This window comes from Tiliqua scincoides, chromosome 4 (assembly GCF_035046505.1).
Source record: "Tiliqua scincoides isolate rTilSci1 chromosome 4, rTilSci1.hap2, whole genome shotgun sequence".
Lineage (NCBI taxonomy): Eukaryota > Metazoa > Chordata > Lepidosauria > Squamata > Scincidae > Tiliqua > Tiliqua scincoides.
In genome coordinates this window covers 165,363,763-165,380,319 of record NC_089824.1, presented here as the reverse complement: position 1 = coordinate 165,380,319, position 16,557 = coordinate 165,363,763, and the positions used below count along the sequence as shown (strand labels likewise).

Genomic DNA, 16,557 nt, shown 5'->3' with positions numbered 1-16,557 from the left:
TTATTAAGTAAGTTAAATTGTTACGGATTCTCCCAGCAATATAGACGTGGTGTTTCTATTTTGGTTCTTCTGCTAAAGTTTGTCAATTCTAACTGATCTTAGTATTTCTTTATGCAGAGATGTCAGAGCAGCTGACACCAGAAGAAGAAAATGAAGAGATGGAGCAATGGGCCAAGCCTCTCAGTCAGCTATGGCAAAATCGCCCTCCAAACTTTGAAGCAGAAAAGGAGTACAACTCAGCTATGGCGCAGCAGCCACCCTATTGTGCAGTCTGCATGCTCTTCCAAACCTACCAGGTGAGTAGTGTAAAATCTTTTTTTCAGGCCTGTGCGGTGCAGGAGCGCCGAGGAAATGTAGTCGTGAACTACTAAGGATTGCCACATTAGTATTGCTACTTCAGTTTTTCAGCTGACCTCTGCTACTATAAAATAATAAGCGGCCAGTGTTAAGCACTGATGTTCTAACATCTTACATGTTGTACAGTGGGCCCTCCGCATCCACAGGTCCAATATCAGTGGATTTAACCATTTGCAGATACAGAGGGTCCGCATGGGTGCCTCTTGAGGCTCCCAACAATTACTTGCCTGGAGCCTCTAGAGGCCTCTTCTAGGTTGTGCTGGGCCAGCAACCCACTCTATTAGCCTCTGTGGTCCTTAGAATGGCCCACAGAGCCTTCAGAAGCTACTTGCAGTTTGAGACAACTGGTTTGACAGAAGCTGCACAGCCTGCCTGCAACTTGTCCCAGCCCAGCCTGAGCTGGAAGTCACCGATGCAGCCTCCAGTGCTATCAGCACCAGCAGAAGCTCACCTCAGAAGCCTTTGCATTAACCGAAAGCTACCTAAAAAGGCCTTGTGGGTTGGACCACTCTGATCTAGATGAACAGTTGGGTTTTGTTTTTTTTAAATAACAGTTGTTCTCTTGAGTGCCTTCCAAAGAGAGTCTTCTTTAACATGCATCCTTACTTCCTGGCAGGCAGATTGTGGAGGTCAGAGTTCTCAGGCAGGTCCAAGGGCTTCTGATGGAAAAATGAGTACAAAACCCCTCATTCCTGAGATGTGCTTTACAGCCACTGGGTGCAGCACAGATGTCAGCCTCTCCACCTCTTACTTGGAGGAAGATGGTACCAGTCTTTTGATCACCTGCAAGCGCTGTCGAGTTCGTGTACATGCCAGTAAGTGCTGCATATCCTGGGCCTAGACATTCAGTCATCCTGTACTCTGATATTAAATGTCCCTCTAGTAGCCCAAGACTCAGGGGTAGGCAGACATTTTGGCAGGAGGGCCACATCATCTCTCTGGCACTGTGTCAGAGAGTGGGGGCTGGGAAAAATTCATTTACAATTCAAATTTGAATAAATTTGCATATATTTACATAAATGTATTCTAGATGGAACATGAATGAATGAATTTTACTGAGCTTATTTATAATACTCGTGAGAACTATACTATAGGCATGTTGAACCACATGAGAACTATGAACCATTTGCCACATACCTCTTGCACAGTGAAGACATACAGACCAAGCCAGAGACATAAGTTGTTCAGAGGCAGTTGGGCAGGGCGGGGGGGGGGGGGTTAAAATAATTCCCAGGGAAAAACAGATAATACATGGAGACTATACAAGGCCTTGCTCTAACTCGGTTCACAGCTCGCATGTGGCGGTTGTGACTGGCAGTCACAGGCCAGCACAGGCTCTAAGTCTCCAACAGACCAGAGGCTCATTGGAGACTGGGGGCTCCCTGCAGGCTGGATTGGGGGACTCTGAGGTCTGCATTTGGGCTGAGGGCTAGGGTTTGCCCACTCCTGGCCTAAGTTAAAATGAGGGAAGGTGGGGGCACTGCAGCTCATAGCTATTTGGCTTTATAAGCAGAGAAGGAATTAAGAATTGCAGAGATGCCTTAAATTCACAGTGACTTGAACAGAATTTTAAAGAAAATGGAATGTTTTTTGTCAATGAGGCTGCAATCTTGTTCACTTTCTTGGGAGTAAGTCTCATTGAACACATTGGGACTCTTCTGAGTAGTCATGCATAGGATTGTGCTGTGGGATAACTGGAAAATGAACAATTGTTGATCTGTTCACATTGTAAAACCAGAGCACACAAAGACATAGCAGATCTCTCTCTTGCATGCACACTCTGTCATGTATCACACTCTCTCTCTCCCCACTCACTTTAACAATAGGGCTTGAGCAACAGATGGAACAGTGACTGTACTGCTGTTTCTTTTCATGTTGAGTTGATTCAGGTAGCATATAGAGTTATGGTTTTTAATTATTAAAATATAATTATGATTTGATTGTCTGATCCAGGACGTTCAACTAACTGATTATTTCAGGTGGAGTGCCCATTTCAGTATGGGGGGCCTTCATATCTTTGAATCCCTTATCTTTTGGTTTCAGTTAGTTCCCCCCCCCACACCCTTTGGAGACAAGGGGAACTGTGCTCCCCTCACTTCCTGAGGGTCTTCTGAGTCTGTGACCTGAGAATGGTTGTTTAGGCCAAAAATAACTGGAAGTGACCTTTTTATGCCTTTAAAAGGCATTAAGAGGGCTGGAGAAGAAAAAAGTGGAAGTGACTTTTTTGGCCTAAACAGCCATTCTGAGGTCTGCTGATGTGTGTGTGGGGTTCAGAAGACCCTGTGGAGGTGAGGGGAGTGGAGGACGGGGTGCATCCTTCATATCCACAGTTTCATCTAACTGTGGGTGCTGGGGCATTTCTGTAATTGTAGAGAATGGGCAAGGATCAGTTAACTTTTTTTAGAAGGTGAATAGAATTGTACTTCATATTTCTCACTGGTAGAAATGTTCAGAAAGCTAGCTGATTGGCTTTTTTCTTCCCAGGCAAATGGCAAAAGTATAACTGACAGGCCTGTGTTTTACCAGTATCCAGAAGAAACAAGGAACTTGAAATTTCATCTGAAAACTTTCTGGGAAGATGGGGGTGGGGTAGAATCAAAGTAAACTAGTATGAGAAGGAATAAGCCAGGATTTTGTGATTATCTGCAACACCAATCTTGACTTCTGAAACAAATCACAATGAAGTCATTGCTCCCTGTATCTTCTGAATGGGCCTGTTCTGACCCATTGTCTGTCTTTTCTCTTTTTGTTTGTTAGGTTGTTATGGAGTAGCTCCGGAGAAAGCAACTGAGGACTGGAAATGCTCCAGATGCAAAGCTAATGCTCTAGAAGAGGTAAGAAGACCTAGAATGGTGCAGTATTGCCTAAAAATATCTTGCACATCTGCATGGACCAGAACTCAGTATGGTTGGAACCAGTCTGTAACATTTGCATCCATCGGTTGGCTTTTTGCATGTTTTCTACATATATCCAACATTTGAAAGTGCTCATTGGAATGCAAAGAAGAGTTCATAGAATCGTTTGAATGAGCTCACTTGTGGAATTATTTCCTGAAAAATTGCAGGGTTGATTTATTTTCACCTAGAAAATATAGTTCTGTGTTTATCTATGGTAATCTTTCAAAAGTCAGTCCTAAGATGCAGAACATCATACTGGAACTTACTAAGAGAGCAATACATACCCAGGTGGTAGCTCTCCTGAATGAGGTAGTGCATCATTTCCGACAGTCGTGTTCTTTTTTAAAATGATTGTGCTGTGGTACTTGATGAGAATGGTTGTGTATCCTGTAGTCTTGCATCAGTGTTTGCTAGCTTAGAGAACAGTGTTCTATGTAAGGTGCTGCTAGGTGAAATGTGATGTTTTCCTGGTCTATCTTGGCTTGCCTGACTTGTTCAGCCTATAGGCATAATATTTGATATAGGAACCTAGTCTGCAAGAGCCACTGCTGTGCATATTTGAATTAGCAGCCTGTTGGATAGGATGCTGTTCACTTCTAAGCATTCACCTGAACAGGGTAGAGTTCACCTCTGCCTCCAATTTCCACTGTAGGAGAAATCTGCAGTTCTTCCTTAATTACATCTACTTAAATGCATGTTGCCCGATGTAGCAATTTAGTAGGCCTTCTATCCCTGCAGGTTTCATACAGCTCTAGCTTATTAGCTCCACTAGGTTGAGATTCCCTTCATAGGCAAAATCATTTGACACACTTTGAGGTAATTAGCTTTTAACAGCGTGCAGCACAGAGCTCTTGTTTGATTGGAGAACAGAAAAAAGGTTTCTGTTCAAAGCTTGGTATTAAAGGATGGTATTAAGTGACTTCATTCTGGTAATGTGACTTTTTTCTTCTCTTTCAGGATTGCTGTTTGTGCTCACTTCGAGGAGGTGCGCTTCAAAAAGCCAATGACAACAAGTGAGTCTCCAGAGGTAGCCATGTATGCAGAGTTTTTTTACCTTAAGTGTTTCTGAACCAAAAATAGCATTGTGATGGAATGGCAGTGATATGTTTCATTTATGCATAGAAAAGAGCATGGTGGTGAGGCTGAGACCAGTGCTTATTTCAAGGGTTATAGTGTTCATAGCTGCCTTCTGCTTAGGTCAGGTCTTGGTGCAGGGTTAGTTGGGAGTTCGTAACATACCTATGGTTGCCTGCACCTTGTCCTGGAGGACGTTTTTCTCTGCTGGTCTCAGATTCTTCACCAGTATCAAAATTTCTTCATCTATTGCGACCTCTCTCCTCATCTTTCATAACCATGTGCTGATTCCTAGTCTTCTGATTTTGTCAGGTGGGTTCATGTGATGTGTGCTGTGGCAGTCTTGGAGGCCAAGTTTGTGAACATTGCAGAGCGCAGTCCAGTAGATGTCAGCAAAATACCTCTGCAACGGTTCCGGCTGGTAAGGAAACAAATAGTTCTGTGCCTCTGAATTGTGCAGTGGTCTCATGCTTTTAAGGGAATCCTGGATCAGCTAAGCAAGGGAAAGGAAGACATTCAGAACAAGAAGACACATGCTAGACAATCCAACAATTTATATATAGTAAACTCGGTGTATGAAGCTAGGCTGAGATCAGAGAGACAAAATCTGTTGTACAGTACAAAGATGGAATATTTAACATGTAGGCTGTGCCTTTTAGATGTTTGCAGCATTTCACATAGATTATCTCAGTAAACCTTGCAACAGCTCTGTAAACCAGGCTAGTATTTTAATATTTCAAGTATGAGGTTAAAACTAAGTGGTACCTTGCCAAAGGCTCCTCAATGAATTTGCAACTGAGGTAAGATTTGAACCAGGGACTTGCAACTCTCAGTCATGGGTACTATGCTACACTGCATCAACTCTAATTGAGAATTGGGAACCATGTTCCTTGTCTCTTCATAACCATTACAGTTGTGTTGCCAGCAGCATACAGAGAGCAACATGAGGGCACTCTTGGATGAACTACAGTACTCCCTGTGGGTTCAGGTTCATTAACCTTAGTTCTTTCCCTGGCAATATTCTTTATGATCTCTGTTGTCTATGAAATGTATTTATGTGCTGCATTTATATCCTTCCTTTTCCTAAGGAACTCATAGCTGATTATGTAGCGTACCCATGTCAGGTCCAGACTTGATTAGCTTCAGCATTGTTGTTCAACAAGACTTACTCCCAGGTAAGGGTATATAGGATTCCAGCCTCAATCTATTAGGGAACACCCAAAAATAGGATAGCACTGATAGTTTTAGTCATACGTACCTCAAATTATTCAGTTCAGTGTAGTGTGGTAGTATGAACAGAATCCAAGCATTTGAAGATTCCCTCCATTCAAATATTTGACAATAGGAAACAGCAGGTATTGCCACAGCCTATTGACTTTTGCTCATCTGCTTTGTTCTCTTAATCTTTGTAAGATCTGCTTCCATTGTCAGATGTGTTTCTTTAAAATGTGCAGTTGATGTCACACAGATGTGCATTCTCCTGTTCAGTTGCTAGTTCAAAACCCTCTGTCCTCCTCCAAAGTGCAAAAAATCAACTGCCAAGCCAGATTTGCTATGGATCAGTGTATCTTTCCTGGTTGGAAGATATTGGTATCATGTCATGTAATTTCTTTTGACCTGAAACATCTCGATTGCAATCTTGAACTTGTCTATTTGTAGAAATGTGTCTTCTGCAAAAAGCGGCGGAAGAGAATTGCTGGCTGTTGCGTGCAGTGTTCTCATGGCCGCTGCCCTACATCCTTCCATGTCAGCTGTGCCCAGGCAGCTGGAGTAATGATGCAGCCGGATGACTGGCCTTTCGTGGTCTTCATTACTTGCTTCAGGCATAAGATCCCATCCCAGGCAGAGGTAAGCAGTGCAGGTTATGGGATTGAGCTTGGACATTACTAGAATTTATTGCATGCTGATCCATGAACTTCTTGATCTGCCTCAAATGCATGCATTAGCAGCAAAAAGTTATGCTATTTTGGAAGAAAAGTTGCTGAACTTTAGAATCCTGGAAAAAAAATTACAGGAGTCTTCATTTCAATCACTAGACTAGGATAGTAGACTTCTTTGGGCAGGGCAATTCATAAAATGCATTGGAAGCCCTTTGCTCTCTGGGCAACCTTCCATGTGCAGGCTTGAAAACATTCTGGGGGCTAAATCTCCAGCTTGGGTTTCATATGAAAGACTTGACTGTAGCGTGCGCTCTCTCTCTCTTCAGCGAGCCAAAGCTGCCCTACAAGATCTTGTTGTGGGACAGCCTGTGATCAGCAAGCACAAGAATGGGCGTTTTTACCAGTGTGAAGTGATCAACCTGACCAAGGAAACGTTTTATGAGGTCAATTTTGATGACGGTTCCTTCAGTGATAACCTATACCCAGAAGACATTGTGGTATGCTATGTTGTAAGAAATCCTTTCCATTAGAGGGCGTAAAGTTCAATAGAACATTTTCCTAGATGGTCATATTGCTAAAATGTTTCTGTTCTGCTGAATCTCTAAAGCATTTGGACAGGGCTCAACCTATCCCTTTGAGCTGCAGCATATAAACTCTGAATGTAGTGGTTAAGGCTGTATTACTTTTGCTTCAGAAATCTCTCTGTCTCCCTCAGTTTCCCCTGCCCTGCTGAATACACTATTGGTGCCATTAGCAACTTTGAGGAGGCCAAATAATACTAGGGGAGAAAACTGTGGTGGCAGCACAAGTCTCAAATGTTGGGGATAGAAGGCTATTCATGTTATTGCCAAAAATTCATCTGTTCTGTTGAGATAAAGTTATGGTCATAGAGGGCAAACTACTGTGGCAAATTAGCTAGACTCGGCCTTATACCTCAGAGCAGCCATGTCAGGCTAGATATGGAGTTGGGACATAGCTGGAGTTGGGACATCTTGAAAATCATTTCAAGGCAGAAATATTATGTCTGTAATGTGAAGTCCAGGCTTTATTTCTAGTACCAGGCTAGAAGAGAACAGAAATTCCACTTACCTGCGATGCCTCCTGCCTCTCCTTCCTGCCTCCATGTGCCCATTGTGCTGGAGGCTGGGACTATTAGGCCAGTGGTTCTCAAACTGGTGGGTCGCTACCCACCAGGGGAAGTGGAAATGGACCACTTCCCTTTAAGGCGAGTGGCCCCAGAAATCGGCAGAAACATGATTTAGATGATTGTGTTGCTACTGGGAAGGGTTTTTTATACTTACCTGGCTATGATAGCTATGGCTGTCTGGAGGATCCAGGGAACTTGTGACTCCCTCTGCAGCCATCTTCAGTGAAAAGAAAAAAAAATCCACTTCTGGTTCTGCAACAAAAACAGGAAGTGACTTTTTTTCTTTTTCAAGGAAGTTTGGAGCTGCTGGGAGGGCTACAGAGGGGCTTGTAGATTTCCTGATAATCTGATTTCCTGATACAGAGGGGCTTGTAGATTTCCTGTAGATTTCCAGATAAGCATAGCGACCCCCAGGTAGGTGTAAAAAATCCTTCCCTCCCCAGCAGCTACACAATCATACCAATTGTGTTGCTGCCCCTTCTTCTCCACAAATACTAATACACAAATAGTAGGACTTTGGGAACCACTATTCTTGGCAAAGTGTTCCTTCTGCATGTTTGTCAGTATGTGTTTATCTTCCTCAAATTTTTTCTCTTGAACAGAGTCGAGATTGCCTCCAGCTTGGTCCTCCAGCCGGAGGGGAAGTTGTTCAAGTGAGATGGACAGATGGTCAGGTCTATGGAGCCACCTTTGTGGCCTCTCATGTTATCCAGATGTACCAGGTAGAGGGCAACTCTTCTTGTTTTGTATGTTTAAGCCATTTCTGCCAACATTGCATATACACAACAGAGATCAAATGTGTTCACCTGTGGGCCGGGCAAAAATGGATTAAGATGCAGTAATTTGGGGGTGTCAACCCTTGTTCAAATTGACATTTGCACATGGGATAGATGAGTGCTGTAGCGTAACTAGTATTATGTAGGTTAATAAGTAATTCCTGTGAAAGGTGCCTTGGTGGAGTTGGCTCTTTGTATGACTCTTCAGACTTGTTAAACAGGTGGTTGCGGCCCACCTGCACAAATACTTTCCCAGTCCCTGTTTCCTGCAGTTAGCTGGAGTTTTATAGTAGTAGTAACTTCATTGTCATTGTGCTACAGCACAACAAAATTTATGCACCTTTGAGATACAAGCATAAATATATACAATTCCAACAATCACACTCACCCACACATTCTATACAACATGCATCATAATATAAAAACAGTATAACAGACCATAATGCCCAGGAGCATGGTAACAACTATATCACCTTATTCAACGTAATTATGGCTGTGGGATAAAAACTGTTCAGGAATCGTGTGGTGCGTGCTCTAATAGTTCTGTATCATCTACCCGAAGGCAACAATTCAAAGAACTTATGAGCCGGATGGAAGGGGTCTCTCAGAATACTATGTGACTTCTGCAAACAGCGAGATGTATAGATGTCCTCCAAAGCTGGTAGATGAAGGTTGTCCCCTGCAGAGCAATTTCCATACCACACCAAGATATCATAGGTTAGGACACTCTCAATGGTGCAACAATAGTAAGACACAAATAGCTGTTGTGACAAATTTAACCTGTGACAAATTTAAATTTACAGCCACCACGCTGATGCGTGTTGCAAAAGCATTCTGTTCAGAGTTCCATGATATTGGGGCAGAGGAGAAGATGGGATTGTCCTGAATTCAAGAATGCATGAGTCATGGGTGTGCTGGCTGTTCTCAACTGATTTCTGACTTTTCTGGGTCTAGGTGGAGTTTGAAGATGGATCCCAACTGATGGCAAAAAGGGACGATGTGTACACACTTAATGAAGAGCTTCCCAAGAGGGTCAAGTCAAGGCTGGTGAGTCAAGGAGTGGAGGAAATTTATCCATATAGTTCTTCTTACAGAATTCAAATAGAGGTCTGATGCTTGAGTATTGGTCCTCTCTCTTCTGTGATTGGTATTCTTTTTTTTTTTTCCAGAATGCCTGAGGCACAGGTAATCTTTCATGCTTCTAATATGCTACATTTCTTAAATTAAGTTCATATATTCATATATAAGTTCAAATAGGATTACTAGTATAGGTATAACCTAAGGCACAAATGAGGTTGGTCATTTAAATTAAACATCCCTTTAGGCAATTGTTAATGGCTTAAAATACCATGGTAACACAGCATGCAGGCAATCTCTCTCTCTCTCTCTCTCTGGGGCTTAGAACAGCTTCCTTTCTGCTGGGAGGCAGACCCCTCCCTTCCCCCTGGAGCATGCCCACAGGAAGGAATGCAAAGCAAATAGGAACTGATTTTCACTTTGCATTCTTTTGCTGCTGGGGAGAAAGAGAGGGGTCTAACCTACCAGCTGAAACAAAGTGGGGGGGGGGAAGATTACCTACCTGCCCTATTACCATGGTAAGCAGGCTGTTTTTAAACTGCTGCCTAAAGGGTTTTTTAATTGCTTTTGTTTAACTGAAGATCATCATCTGTGGAGGTTCCTAGAACAGAACCCTCCAGGATGCTGAGACTCAACCTGCATCTCCCTAGTGCTGCAGTTTTCAAATTCTCAGGGAGTTTGAAACCCGCAGTAAGTCTTTGCAGGGGGCAGGTGGAAGGCAGCAACATGATCCCCAGGATCGCATCGCTCAGGGGGCCGCAGGGACGGGAGTGCACCCTCCAGTCCCTATAGCAGCTGTCCCTGGGTGTGGGGAGCCGTGCGCAAGTGCCTGCAGGGCTCCCCAGGTCAGGGAAAGTGAGAGTGGAGAGATCACACTCTGCCTCCCCAAAACCAGAAGCGGAGCATGATCTCTCCACTCTCACTTTCTCTGACCTGGAGAGCCCTGCAGGCACTCACGCACGGCTCCCCGCATCCAGGGACGGCTGCTGCAGGGACTGGAGGGTGCACCCCAGTCCCTGCAGCCCTGTCAGATGGGAAAGTGGAACGATCGCGCTCCGCTTCCAGTTTAGCAGAGGCGAGGCGCGATCACCCCACTCTCACTTTCCCTGACCTGGGGAACGCTGCTGAAGGTCACACAGGGCTCCCTGCAGCCCCACTGAATGGTGCGATCCTGCAGATTGTGCCGCTGCCTCCTGGCTGCCCCCGCCCCTTAAGGGGAAAGAGACCGGGACCCTCAGGCTAGGGTGTCTCGATGCCCTAGATCAGTGATGGCGAACCTTTTAGAGACCGAGTGCCCAAATTGCAACCCAAAACCCACTTACTTTTATCGCAAAGTGCCAACACGGCAATTTAACCTGAATACTGATGTTTTAGTTTAGAAAAAATAACTCATACATTAACATCTTTTACCTACTATTACTTGTAACCTGTAATGAACTTTTCCTCTAGAAATTTGTCCAATCCCTTCTTAAAGGCATCCAGGCAAGTTGTCATCACTGCTTCCTGTGGCAAAGAGTTCCACAGACTAATTGCATGCTGGGTAAAGAAATACTGGCAGGGAGGGGGTGGCTGCAAGACCTTGCCACTGCTCATTTTCTCAAACAAGAAAATACATATTTTTTTTAAAAGCCTCACCCACAGAAATGGGCTCTAAGGCTGCAATCTCAGCCACTCTTTCCTAGGAGTAAGCCTCATTGACTCTAATGGAGCTTACTTCTGAGTAGGCACACAGAGCAGCAGGCTCCAAGGCTGCAATCCCAGCCACTCTTTCCTGGGAGTAAGCTTCAGCCACTGTAATGGGGCTTACTTCTGAGTAGACACACAGGCTCCAATCCCAGGCACTCCTTCCTGGGAGTAAGCCTCATCCACTGTAATGGGGCTTACTGCTGAGTAGATACACAGGACTTGTCTCTGGCTGCATTGCTCACCCCCAGCTGTACCTCTACTGTGGAGGAGAAGCCTCCTGGAGCTGTGGGGAGCTGCTCAGGAAAGGCGGGCTGCAAAGGCTTGCAATGGCTGAGAAGGAGGGTGGCCCAGGATTGGCTGGTGGTCAGCCAGTGAAGGGCCCTGAGCCATTCCAACAGAAAAAGCCAGGAGCCTGCTGGAGACTTGGGGAAAGGAAAAAACGGACCTTAAGCCTGCAGAGTGGGCAAAATTTAAAAGGGAAACAAAGGCAGGGCAGGTGGGGGCAGCAACAGAGCCAAGGGAGAGGAGGGCAGTGAGCTCAGGGGGCAGAGGGAAGCAGCCTGCCCTCCCCACACAGGCTGGGAAAAAGCCTCCCTTTTCTTAAAATGACACACGCAGCTTCAGCGCCCCTCTCCAGGCTGCCTGACTCAGCGAGTGCCCACAGAGACGACTCTGAGTGCCCCCTCTGGCACGCGTGCCATAGGTTCGCCACCACTGCCCTAGATACTTACATCCTGCCCATTTAGAAGGCCTACTTGGGCCTCCCCACCTGGCTGCTTAAATTTTGCTAAGCATGTTTCTTGCATATTGTCAAGTTTATCTTCACAGACATAAGTGCTACAAACACTTCTTTATGAGAAGCTTAGAATATCTAGCTACTGTATCCTACATCCAGTAGCAAATAGTATTCCATTTGGGCAAAATTGCAGAATACACAGGGCCCTTCAAGTATGCTTGCAAACGCTGTATGTGTGTTGAGATTTGAAATCGAAATTGGATCAACTGTGTGCTTATATATTTATAGCCTTTTGTTCAAAAATCTATCCTTTTGAGGAGCATCAACTATAGTGGTGGTGATGGTATTTATTTATCTATCTATTATTAATAAAGTGAGGAATCTCTAAGCCTTACTGGCCATATAAAAAGCTTCCAGACCCACTACATACAGGCAAAAAAGAATTTTTTTAAATGAAAGGCCTTTACTGTGCCCAATAGATCATGTCTGTGACAGGATGGGAAGCCCATGTATGCCACCCTGAGTTTCATGATGGAAGAAAGTCAGGAGATAAATGTCATAAGAATTTAGGTCACCTCTAATAGAGAATGTGGATGCTACTTTTTTGATAACCACCTTGCTTTGATTTTTTTTCTTCAGTCTGTTGCCTCCGACATGCGCTTCACAGAGATCTTCACAGAGAAGGAGGTCAAACAAGAGAGGAAAAGACAAAGGGTGATTAATTCACGCTACCGTGAGGATTATATTGAGCCTGCATTATACCGGGCTATTATGGAGTAGCAGCTGGCAGCAGGATTCACTGCCCACCTCCAGGTGGATCCTCACCCTCCAGCACAGCAGAGGCCAAACAGACTCTCTTCACATCCAGGTGTTTTTGGTTTTTTTTAAAGAAACAAACTAATTCAGTTCTGCACAAACTGGAAGGTGGTTCTCAGATAATGGAACAGAGACCACTTTACTGTCCTAACTGTGGCAGATTCTGTTTCTGGAATTAGGGAGCACTTCCAATTTTTGCAAACCAGTTGGTCCACATCAGCTTGAGGACTCCACCTTTTGGCAATGAGTTTCTTTATGCAGTGTGAATTCTCTGCCAGAGGCAAAGCTTTTCAACATCTCCGTAAGGAGCAACACAGGCAGCTGCAGGACTATGGATGAACCCCCATCTTCTGGAAAAGTATCTGATTCTGGGGGCATTTCCCAACTTGCTACTCCTGTGCAACGCTGGCAATGTTACTGGTGCTTGACAATGAATCCCTTTTTATATTTATAACCCTGTTTTTTGTCATGAGCACGTGTTTTTTTTTTAAGCATCACCTCTCTGAGGCAGAGTCACATGGGCTGAAGAGTTAAACGGATTAGCTTCCTTTAGTCCCAACTTCTTGAACCTCTTGATTATGTTTTTGTCCCTATTTTATATTCAGAGACTTATTTACTCATGCGTTTAATTGTAATAGTATGTGCCTATGTAATAGGAAACTGTTTGGAGCCATTTAGCACCATGCATTCCCCAGGAAGAGAATCCTGGGAAGTACCCATTATTAAGGCAATAAGGTCTGCAGGGATTTCAGGGCTCTGTTCCTCCAGAGAAGGCAAGAAGTCAGGCTCAGGAGTGTAGAAAGAATGCCTTGGAAAATGATCATGGTTTCATCTTTCTAGAAATGGCTCCAGCTTGTGGGGTGTCTGATTTACAGTTAGAGTGTTCATGAAATGACTTGTTAAAGGTCAGCATTATTTGATATTTCCGTTTAGGGAGTTCTGTGCTGCTCTTACCCCAAAACATGCAGATAAAAGTAGCAGCAGGACATGTGTGTATTGAGTCCTGCCCTCTTGGAGGGAGAGACGGGGGGGGGGGGAAGGGGAAGGTTGAGGTATGATTTCAAGAGGGGCTATTGCCCTGTAGCCCTGAGGACAATTTCCATTCAGATTTGTTTTTTTAAAAAAAGAAAAAGCTGTTTCTCCTCCTCTAGATATAAATGTACCCTTGTCTACATCCATGCCATCCTGAATGCGCCCATATCATCTGATTTGTAGAAGATAAATGTTCTTTTGTGTTTACTGGTTGGTCTAGCAAAGAGTTTGGTATCCTTACCCTCTATAAAGTTATTTGTCTTATTGCACAAGGATGCCATATAATAGACTTTTATAGATGGTATACTTGTTGCAAATTTTACAAAACAATCCATTTTTAGGGTAGAGCCACTACTTCTAGATCGACTATGCAGTGTAAATTGTAAGCTTTTGTATAGCAATTGGTTGATCCCAAATTGCTTTGCATCCCAGAAGCTCACACAGGCTTAAGACCTCATTCTGGCACAGGCTTAAGACCTCCATCTTACGAACTGGAATCCTGGGTGCATGCTGAGGTAGTCTGGACCACGAAGAGACGTATAAACCTTTATAACCAGTATTAAACTGTTTGGTGTATTAATGAAGAGTTGGAAGGTGGCTAGTCTTTTCAGGAGTGGGTTATTTTCTTCAGAAGCACAGTGTATGTAGAATATCTTCTGTTCTCACTGCACATACAGCATTACCATTCAGAATGGTAATTACAAATGGAGCTGGAGGTTCACATCTCTACTTTTCCTTGGTGAACTTGTGAAGGGTAATGCCTCCCCAAGAGTATGAATCTGCCTTTTGAGGGACACTGAACTACCTAAAATGTGTCTTGTTTTTGCTCCATATCCCATTCTCCTTCCCTCCCTTTATCAAGTAGCATATGCCACCTGAGAAGGTAGGCAAGTGTATATTTTTGGAACTCTTTTAGGCAAAGGTCACTTTGGGTAATATACTCCCTCTGTCAGTATTCTTCTGATTCCCTCAGGGACATTCATATTCATAAGCAGAAACGCCACACACTCTCTTTCTGACTTGGAGGCTGTTGCTATCCCAGCTGGCATTTCTGACATCCTGAGACAGGAAAGATTGTGCTTACATGGCCTCTTTACAGTGGCATTCAGCTGTGTAACATGATACATACTGAAACCTTTGTATTGTCCTGTTTTGAGCCAACAGTGGCTGGCTTGCTATTATGCCCCAGTGATATGGGCTTTTCTGTATCAATTTTAAAACTGAATTTTTACACTAAGATCACAAAATGAGGGAGATTTTCCTAGTGCTCTTGTCCCCATATGCCCTCTAATTGAAAATCAAATCTTAGAAGGCATTAGTTACTGGATTAAAATGTTCTTAAAGTGTAGCTTGTGTTTTAGGGCTTTTCTGAACCTATTATGAATCATGTCAAGGTTGACATGAGCTGTCTCTCTGAAAATGATTCTTCTCATGGGGGGGAGGTGACATTAGATTGCTACAGAATAAATGTGTAAATGGACACAGTTCACAGTTTAAATAGTTCAGACACTATGTAAAAGCTTATGCATAGTGGCTGGACAAGCACATGTTCTCTAAATTCTAAGGATACTGTCCAGAAATTACTCAAAAGTGTTCTCTCCCCCATGTCACCCTGTTCCTTCCTGAAGTAGGGGAGTCAGGACTGGTGTTGCTGTGATCAATGAACAGCATTTAATCTTGAGTCGGTGTACAAAATCAGTATAATTGCAAAGCAAAAGTCCCCCAATGATGTGACTATTGGCTTGTTTTGTGTCTGGAGATGCAATAACAATGGTAAATGCCCATTCTTCCTTCTTACCTTTTAATCAACCTTTGCGAACTCCATAGCTTAGCTTTTCCCTCACTTTAAATACAGATCCCTGTATAGTGGGGGGAGTGGGCTAAGTATGGACAGCAAAAAGGTGTCTGAGCTATGTGACATGGACATGATCTGCTCATAATTCCCCTTCTGTAAGTGGACTCCAATAATTTCTGACCTGTCTGCAGTTATGCTAATTTTTGGAATGCTATGTGAGATGGATACAGGATAGGCAGCTTTTATGTATTGTTTTCAACCTGATCTAGTAATATAATTTCAGACTAGAATCAACTGATTAAATCTGAAACACTTTAACTTTAAAAACCTTGTGTCTTTCATTATACTGCCGTCTACTAGAGTTGTATCTGTCTTGGGTTCTCAGTCTTCTGTGTATATTTTCTAGTTACTCTTATTAAGGGTGTTTGAATCTACTCACGTTTCCTTCCCATCCTACCCTAGAAACCATCCCAGATTTTTTTCAGTAAATAAATGTTCAAATTATTTGTGTAGAGCAGTGGTTCTCAAACTTTTTAGCACTGGGACCCACTTTTTAGAATAACAATCTGTAGGGGCTCACCATAAGTGATGCCATTAACCTGGAAATGATGTCATGGTCGAAAGTGATGTCATCAAGCAGGAAAAATTTTAACACTCCATACAATCAAATCAAATCAACTAAGGCAGTAAAATAAAAGTATACAATAAGAATTAAGTTTAAAAATTTATTCAAAAGTTCCCCAGACATCCCAAAGGCTGCAATTTTATCCACACTTAGCCAGGAATAAGCTCCATTCAATAGCCTGTTAAAAGTACAGATCTGTCACATTTTGCCAAATGCAGTCACATATCAGGGTAGCATCAAGTCTAATATATTAAAATAAAATACGTACACCTTGAAATGAATGGGGATCCTCCTGAAACTGGCTTGTGACCCACCTAGTGGGTCCCAGCCCACAGTTTGAAAACACTGGTGTAGAAGATCCATCTTTTCTAAGTTTGATCTTTACCAGAAGCTTGCATTGTTCCAGCCTTCAAGCAGCTCGCACACACGCGCGCGCACACACACACACACACACACTGATAGCACCATAACTGTGATGGCGAATCTGGAATAAGTTTGCTTAATTTTTACAGGCATCTATTGAATGTTGCCTGTAGCATTCAGCAGTGTTTTGCACCAAACCCATGCAATGCTGCTTAGTGACAGTGTGTTCTACATCATTTAAAAACGACATCCATCTGAGACACTTGTGGCATGTTTTCATAAAGGACTGGTAGGCT

At 43.5% G+C, this 16,557-nt stretch overlaps 1 protein-coding gene across 1 annotated transcript in view; it reads left to right on the top strand.

Moving 5' to 3' along the window:
- The window catches only part of KDM4A (lysine demethylase 4A), a 30,103-nt gene extending 14,503 nt beyond the window's left edge, over window positions 1-15,600 (top strand). The window contains exons 13-22 of the mRNA XM_066623710.1: window positions 118-296; window positions 974-1,172; window positions 3,115-3,191; window positions 4,212-4,267; window positions 4,641-4,749; window positions 5,988-6,176; window positions 6,535-6,705; window positions 7,958-8,077; window positions 9,086-9,178; window positions 12,270-15,600. Coding sequence (XP_066479807.1) covers window positions 118-296; window positions 974-1,172; window positions 3,115-3,191; window positions 4,212-4,267; window positions 4,641-4,749; window positions 5,988-6,176; window positions 6,535-6,705; window positions 7,958-8,077; window positions 9,086-9,178; window positions 12,270-12,410 — 1,334 coding nt within the window. The 3' untranslated portion in view covers window positions 12,411-15,600. The remainder of the gene's footprint in view (window positions 1-117; window positions 297-973; window positions 1,173-3,114; window positions 3,192-4,211; window positions 4,268-4,640; window positions 4,750-5,987; window positions 6,177-6,534; window positions 6,706-7,957; window positions 8,078-9,085; window positions 9,179-12,269) is intronic.
- The last annotated feature ends 957 nt before the right edge of the window (window positions 15,601-16,557 follow it).